This window comes from Indicator indicator, chromosome 8 (assembly GCF_027791375.1).
Source record: "Indicator indicator isolate 239-I01 chromosome 8, UM_Iind_1.1, whole genome shotgun sequence".
In the NCBI taxonomy this organism is placed as follows: Eukaryota; Metazoa; Chordata; class Aves; order Piciformes; family Indicatoridae; genus Indicator; species Indicator indicator.
The window spans coordinates 25,154,907-25,163,325 of NC_072017.1; the positions used below are offsets into that span (position 1 = coordinate 25,154,907).

The following is an 8,419-nucleotide window of genomic DNA, read 5'->3' on the forward strand; positions in this document are numbered from 1 at the left end:
GGGGCTGAAGAGAGATGAGAAGCGAACTCTGCACAGCAGTGACTGCTGCTACTCCATCAGCAAAGTGAGGAGCAAGGGGTCCCCACGGCAGGGGAGCTGGTGGCAGCCTGCCCAAGGGGCAGCACTGCGGACCCCAAGGTCTCCAGAGGAGCAGGCAGGCTGGGCTGGAGTGAAGATGAACAGCTGAAGGCAAGTTCCCCGCATCCTGCTTTCACCCTTCCTGTAACTCCGCAGGGAACAGCCGCAGCGGTCCCCGCCCGCGGTCACAGGACGCATCCCCAGCCCCGAGCGTGGCGAGACGAGCCCCGACGGCTCCTGTGCCACCCGGAGAGCCCCGCAGCGCCTACAACCATGCGTTGAGCCCTGCCAAGGAGAGTGGGTGCCAAACCTGAATTACCAGCCCAGAGAGTGGCTGTGGATCCCAGCAGCTCCTGCGATTCGCGGCAGGTTTTTCAGGTCCCCGCCTGTCACACACACACGCGGATATTTAAGCAGTCACCCAAGGACCTGCGGGGTTCTTGTTTTACCCACTTCTGGTCCCTGGCAGCTACAGGTAAGTGCAGGCGTTGAGCTGGGGGTGCTGGGGTGGATTTGCAGTTGGGGATGGTGGGGGGGAGTTGAAGGAGGAGCTGAATTACGTTTATTGATGCTAAAGTGGTTAGAGCAGCATCCAGCAGAGCTGTGGTGGGAAAGCTTCATGCCTGGGACAGGGAGAGGGACACACAAGCAGGCAGACACCCCAGGCTGGGTGTACTATGGAGACCTGCCTCTGCTTCAGCAGCTGCAGTGCTCTTATTTCTTTGCCCCCATCCGATGTTAGCTTTTGAAACTCTGAACGGGTAGTTTACAGGATGCATGACAGGTGGCTTTTCCTTATTTATGGCTGGGTCTGTTTTATTTTTAAAGCCTCTGTCCCACCTTATCCTGTGCACCGTGCTGACTGATGTTATCCACAGCCACACCACAGCAGGAGGCCAAGCAAAGCTGGGGACAGGCCATGGCTCTGCAGCAGAGCAGGGGAAGGCAGGAGGGCTCTTTTGCACTGAGAACTGCTATTTTGATCTCTGCAGGGGCAGGAAATAGCAGCAAGCTAATACCAGACACAGATGCTTCCAGTTGCACCCCAGCCCTGAGAGCGGGGAGAGCACTTGGGAAGGGGTCAAGAAACCCAGCAGGGTCTATGGGGCCCCATCAGCTGGGCAAGAGCTACTGCTCAGAACATTTTCCAGGGGGTTTGGGTGCAGTAAATCATTAGAAAGCTGCACAGCCAGCCAGCTGTTATGTCTGCTGTTCAAAAAAAGCAAAGTTGAGCAAACAGAGATCATGTTTTTTTTCTGGAAAAGTAGCTGTTTTCTGATAGGATAGTAAATGTGGACTGCCCTAGCAGTGCTGGGCAGGCATGCTGAGAGACACAGAGATGTCCTCTCCTGTCTCAGGCCATTGCTGGAAGATCTGCTAGTAACCCCAGGGTATCTCTGGGCAGCTAGGTGCAACCACAGGACACAGATAGTATAACTGAGCAGAGAGGTCTCTCTCCACACCACTGCTCCTACCACATATCTAGGTCAGGTTACTCAGAGCCTTGTCCAGCAAATTTTTAGATATTACAAAGAATGGAGGTGGTCCTACCTCTCTGGTCTTTGTCCCCATGTTGGACCCACACATGCACAATGAAGATTTTTTTCCCCCAACATCTAATAAGACTTTCTCTTGCTGTAACTTGTGTTCATCAGCCATTGCCTTTTGTCTGCTCATAGGAAAATGGCTCTGGAGGTGTATTTAAATGCCCCATCAGCCCCACTAAAGGAACCAGGTACTGCCTGCACAGCCCAGGCAACCCATGAACCCCTTGCAAGCTTCAGCTGGTGGCTACTCTCACACTGCTCCATCTAAACCCAAGACAATTAGCCAGAACCAAGCACAATTTCCCCAGGGTTCTTCAGCTTGACACATAGGACAGAGCAGATGTCAGTGGTGCTGTGGTTTCGCTGTGGCAGCACATCTGACATTGTCATTTCTACCTGGGTTAGTAGCCACCAAACTCTCATCCTTGAGCTGCCCAGAGAGAGAGAGAAGTCGTCATGGGACTGCTCACAGACCTGAATGACAACCACAGCCCCACAGCAGTAAGCAGTGGTGCTTTTCAGCAGCTAAGAAAAAATGTTTGTGATTCTCCATATTCCTGCTAGCCTTAGGGAAATGTAAGCAAGAAATCCTTCCTTCTGCACAGGAGAGAGGGTCTGTGCAGCCTGAAAGTCAGGCTTCAGGCCTGGGCTTAAATGGAGCTCCACTTAAGTAGCAGGTAGGTGAGAAACAGTCCATATGTGGTCAACCACATATTTAGAGACTCCTGGTACCCTCATGTCCTATCATATATACCCAACTTTTAACACCCAAGAGATGCTATGTGCAAGTGCCACATGCTGCACAGACCTGCATGAGTCCTAAAAACCTCCAAGTGCCAGTGGATCGATGTGGGGAGACCTGCAGAACCCTTGAGGACCACTAGCAGAGGTCTGACCTTTTTCTGAAAGCCATCTCAGAGCCTTGAGAGGTAGGAACTGTTCTCCCTCCAGAGCAGACATAGAGGGAAGTCAAGGAAAAACTACCAGACATCACATCCTGCATGATGGGGCACCACGAGCTGCCATCAGGTAGAAGATACTGTGTCCTGCAGGGAAATGCCTCAGGAACATGGAGATTATCAGAAACAGCTGTGTAGATGAAACATGAAAGCTGAAGCACGCGTTCCCTATGTAAATCAATGCACACACATTAAGGTACATTAATGCAGCAGGCTGCAAATGATAATTTACAAATTGCCAGGGCATGTTGCTGCTGGTGGCCCAGGCTAGATGCACGAGCCAGAGGTGATGAGGAGCCCTGTGGTGACTAGGCCTTCTAGAAGAAAGGCAGGCTGCTTAGTAGGGTGCTAATCAAGAAGGAGAGGAATGACTTGTGGCCTGAGTTTGGCCTTATTGGCCCTTTGACCTCATGGAGAGCCTGGCAGCTACAGTGCTAGAGAGCAACACCTCAAGTCCTGTCGATCTCCTTCCCCTCCTGCTACTTTTCCAGAGGTCTCCAAATACCCAAGACAGGTGAGCTGCATTCACCTGACCCCCACCAGCTCCCATGCATGAGGTACTGAATTTTGTTTACCCCTTTCCTATATGGACACCTATGAGTGGAGCTGACCGCAAGAAAGTCCAGGCAGCTGCTGCCATACACCTGTGGCCACAACACTCTGCAGACGAGGCCAGTAGAATCCAAAGTTAACAATGGCCTTTGCCCAGTCCATTGAGGGGTGGTGAATGATGCCATCCACCACCAGCACACTCCATCACACTCAGAGGTGCTCCAGCCTTGTGCAAGCACAGTGTTACAATATGTATTTACGAAGTGACTCAAGCAGAGTGGGCTGTTTCACAACCAGCCCTGGTCTATTTATAAGCCCCTACTCAAATGCCAAAGGATCCTTTCATTATACAGAGCACCTCCTGCAGACAGTAGGGCCTCTGCGTTTTGAGGTGAAGCTCTCATGAATAGGAGAGCTGGCTCCATGTAAGCTGCAAGACAATTTTGGAACTGAGCCCCATCCTGGAAGCGATGTCAGAAAGTAAGAGCCCTAGGGCATTCAGTACACCTCAGGGCACCAAGTGGGGTAAAGCAAGTTACCTGTTAACCAGGAAAGCATTTGGGTTTGAAGCTATGCAGTAGGGGTGCAGCATGATGGAGGTGCCTGGGTTACATCCCAGAGACAAAGGGAAGGAGAAGGTGGACTGCAAGGTGGAGGCAGGGCAGGTCTGCAGTGGACAGACCAGAGGAGTCCAAGTTCAGGCCAAGGGCTCCTGGCAGCACTAGAGAGCCAGCAACACCAACCAGCCTAACCCAAAAGAACTGGGCTGGGCAACTCGGACAGCAAGAGAGCAGATCAAGAAAGGCCACATTTTTGCATCAAGCTCCTCCCCCGCCAACACCCCACAGATAGGTTTCGGAAACACCAAAATGATTCAGAGTCAAGGGACTTCTGCATGCTTGGTGGGGCAATACCTCGGGTTTACTAGGCTGAATTGGCAGGCTTGACCTTTTGCCATATGGGAGAAAACATGGAGCCCTGCAGAAGAGAGGTGTGAGACCTCTCATGCCCAAGGTGTTTTGCTTGTGCTTTTGTGTCAGGTCTGCAGAGATTTGTGCAAAGCACAAATGAGACAAACATTACTCTGAAGAGAACGTGGGCTCTATGCCTCTGCCATTGTAGAACAACTGGCACTGACCATAGCCAAAGGCAGTGAGTGCTTGGGCAACAACAAACATGTGGTACAGTCCTCTGAGAACTGACTCTTCGGTTGTACACCAAACCCCAGACAAACAGTTCAGCAATAACACTAATGAATGTTTATGCCCGTGCATGGCAACATTAAATATTAGTAAAAAGAAAGCTTCTCACCTGCTCATCTCCAGCTTTGTGTGATGTCTGGCCATGGTGCTGAGAGAAGGACCAGGAAACTGATCAGGAGGGAAAATGGGGTGATCGCTGGGTCCAAGTCCATACTCCCAAAAGATCCTGCATCTTCTGGTTTGTGACTCCCCTGCACAAATTTGCCTGGTCACTGAAGAGAAGATAAAACAAAACAAAACAAAACACTCATCTGGATATAAGACACTGCCCTCTTATGTAGAGGATAAATAATGTTTTTTAATTAACATTTTTAAATTAACCCCCAGAACATGCCCATTGCTGTGACATCACTCCCAAGTGACGCCCAAGCCTAAATACGGTTGTAAACAGGAATCGTCCCCACGAGACTCAGACTGGCTATAAATACAGCACTAGGGGAGTGCTGGGACAGAGGACAGGCTGCAGTTTCCTGCCAGCCAAGGATGGTGAGACAGCTCAGCTGGGTGCCGCTGCTGTGCATTTGCCACAGTGCTGAAACTGAGGCAGGAGTTGCCGGGTGGCTGGGGTTCCTAGCTGAGATCCCTAGCATGCCATTGGGAAGCGAATTGCACCCTGCTGCAGGCAGAGGCCACTGGGGAGTGGGAAGCTGGTGGGCACGGGGATGGCGAATCTCGGGCTCTGCAGGTGTGGCCCCACTGGCCACTCCCAGCTTGGGCAATGACACCAGCCCCTTTCTGCAGTGCTTGGCCCCACAGCCTTGCCCCAGCAGGAGATGGCCACGGAGAAGCCAGTGACTCCCACAGAGGAGCAGCTGGAGATCCTGGAGTACAACTTCTGCAAGGTGAACAAGCATCCTGACCCCACCACGCTGTGCCTCATTGCAGCTGAGACTGGGCTTTCTGAGGAGCAGACTCTGGTGAGCATGCAACCCTGGTCTTGGCATGAACCCGGCTCCTCCTGCATGTCTCCGTGCCCCACATGCTCCCCCCGCATTTCCTGCCTGTCCCCAGCTCTCTATCATGCTACTCCCTGCACCCTTCTGTCCCCCGACATGCTTCCTGCTGCACCCCCCACTCATCTGTGCCTTATATACTCTTCTTGCACTCCCTGTAACTCTCCGTGCCCCACATGCTACTTATTGTACCTGTCTCCTGTGCAGCCCCCAGTGCACCCCAGAGCCCACACTGTACTCAGAGAGCTCTGCTGCACCACTGCACCTCCCTGCACCCCACATGTTCCTGCCCCTGCATCCTCAAAGTCCCTTCCTCTGTAATTGTAGCCTCTTCATCCCACAGCCATGATCTCCTGCCCAGAAGCTCTGTGCCCTGCAGGGATCCTTGCACTCCCCCTGCCCAGGGGCCCCAGTCCCAGCCTAGGCTTGGAGATCAGGCTACTGCTTCCCGCAGCCAGAACAAGGGCACAGCCTGAGAGTTGCCGGCTGGCCAGGAAGCCCTGAATATAAAACCCATGCATGCTGCCCTTTCCTTCCAACCTGTTTCTAATAGTCTCAGGTGTCCAAACCACTACAGGCTTTATGGTCTGAAGAAACCACAGTCATTCTAAAACAGATACAGGATAGACGGAACTCCTACAGGATGTGTGGTGGGACAAGCACAGGCTGCACACGCTCCCCCTCATTCCACTTAGCTACCTCAGCATCCCCAAGACCAGATGACAGGCAAATCTGTCAGCACCTCCAGGAGATAAAGAGGTCTCCAAGTATCCCTCCACAGGACAGGCTACCACTGTCAGAGCCCTCCACCAAGACCTGTGGTCCATCAGGCTGCAGGCTACACTGGACTCAGAAGCAAACAACTCCTTCCTAATTCCTTCAGGTTGTGGTGCAGCCATTTTCGATGCAGGTGTTTTAGAAGCTATTAGACCCATAGCAGCTTTGAATATAAAAAAGAAATCCAATCCTTTGAAAAGTTAGCAGCAGTTTTCAAAGAGCTGCCAAGCCTGGCTTTTCCTGACAAGGCTGAAGGGCATGAGAGCCAAATAGGCAATGCCAGCATGCAGCTTGTTGCAGGAAAGGACGCTGGTATAACAACCACTGCAGACAGTTAAGTGGAAAATCAGACCCCTCCCCTACTGTGCTTTGGTGACAAGCAGGTTCTACTGCTTGTTTGAGGCACTAAGGAGACAATACCCTTGAAATACCTCCACCTTCTTAGAATGGAACTGCTCTTTTTATTTTTTTTTCCTAAAGGAATTTATAAAGACAGGCCATATGTTCCCAGGACACCTCTGATGATGTCTTAAATTCTTCCCTGACAGCTATCTTTTTCCATGAGTCCAGGGTGCTCCTAGAGAACTGGAGATGGAGGTCATGTTAGGGACAGAGATGATGAGCTTCAAAGTGCCTGTATTGGATGCAATAGAGAATCATGGCTCCCAACATCTGGAGTGCTCTATAGGCTAGATATAGCAGCCATTTTCATATTAAAAAAAAAAAAACAACACAGTAAAAATGAGATGCAAAGATGTCCTGAGTCAACAGGAGATGATGGTTTAGGACAGGAAGCAGAATTTTGGGGAGGAGGCTAAGCAGGCAATCATGTGACTGGATGTGGTCCAAGACTGTGCTAGTGCAGGAGTGCCTTGCAGAGAGCACCGTAGTTATATCATTACTGACCACAATAGCTTCAGAAATAGCCATGGACAAATATAGCAACAAAACGAGCAGCAGCAAAGCAAATCAAAGGCACATTCCCCAACAAAAAGCCGAGCTGTGCTTCTGGCACAGACGAGTTAGAGCTCTCTTCTTACAGAGGGAGCGAGGCTGCATTTTATCTAACTTTTGACACTGCAGCTGTGAAGTGGCACCTGCAGCTCTGAAACTTGTCTTAGACATGCTGAAAACTACAGTAATTTTTAATGCATTTTTAAAATCTATTTGTTCTTGAATTTGTTGAGAGCCACTGTGTTGTCTCTCTCATCCTTTCTGAAGCAGGTCAGCTTTTGATTCCTATCATTTTTGGAGCTGCAGCAATTGTTTCACTGCTCCACCCATCTAAACAGACATCATCCCACAGCCTCTTAGCCCATCTCTAACTCTGTTTGCAAGAAAAACCTGGACTCAACAATAAAATGAGGACTCACCTGTGCTATCAAGGTCTGAAGTGAGCAAGAATTACTTTGAAAGAGATGTACACATAGCTAACAAGACTGTTTGGCCAAGAGCAACTGCCCTGCAGCTGGCACGGCCTGGGAACAGTGTGGTGCCTTCCTACAAGATGGCTGTACCATGAGTTTCCGTTACCAGGTCCCACATAATGACTACATCTGCACCTTTAGTAAGGATATTTGCATTGTTTGCTCAGCCCAGTGCACTCAGTCTCTTGTGCTTGTTTTTTCCCCAGAAATGGTTCAAGCAGCGCTTGGCAGAGTGGAGGAAGTCTGAAGGGCTGCCCTCAGAGAGCGGGTCTGTCAGGGACTAGAAGATGCTGCTCCGATCCCCATGCCTGCTATATATGATGATGAAGCTCTTCAGAGCGGGTTTCCTTGGGTTTCTTTTGTTGCAATAGGTTTTGAGATACAAAGTAATACCCTACTATTTAACATAAGTTTTATTTAAAATGTACATAACCAGGAAAAAATATTATCTATGTGTGTATACAACTTCTGATGGCTGCAGAACCTGCCTAGTGACTCCCATCCCTAACAGTGGTTGCACAGGGCAAGGCAGTCTCATGCCTTTGTTCCAGGCTTGCAGAAAAGCTGCCATGAAAGGTTTAAAGGTAGAAGGGAGGAGAAAAGTTTTGTTTTCTTTATGCTAGCCAGAGGTAAACTACATGTGCTAGCTCTACAGATCATGCAGAGAGGAGGTCACCTGGAAAACTGGATGTGCTGTTCAGGTGATCATAGTTAGTTCAAGATTGTCTGCTCTGGCTATTGGCAAATCAAGAGCCTACACCATAATTATACCAAGTCAAGCTCCCCTTGAATGCATTTCTCACATTTCTGTTAAAGGTCACCAAAGGGAAAGAACTGGCCTTTTCTTTTTCCCCAATGGATTAA

The 8,419-nt window shown here is 50.2% G+C and overlaps 1 protein-coding gene across 2 annotated transcripts; it reads left to right on the plus strand.

The window, feature by feature from the left end:
* Positions 1-532: 532 nt before the first annotated feature.
* On the plus strand, positions 533-8,419 carry HOPX (HOP homeobox). Of its 2 annotated transcripts, none has more exons than XM_054383158.1 (3): positions 533-553; positions 5,140-5,315; positions 7,762-8,419. In XM_054383158.1, the coding sequence occupies exons 2-3, from the start codon at positions 5,172-5,174 to the stop codon at positions 7,837-7,839; spliced, it is 222 nt and encodes a 73-aa protein (XP_054239133.1). In that variant the 5' UTR covers positions 533-553; positions 5,140-5,171; the 3' UTR covers positions 7,840-8,419. The 2 variants fall into 2 exon arrangements, with proteins under 2 accessions (XP_054239133.1, XP_054239132.1); XM_054383157.1 differs by lacking the exon at positions 533-553 and adding an exon at positions 4,865-4,884.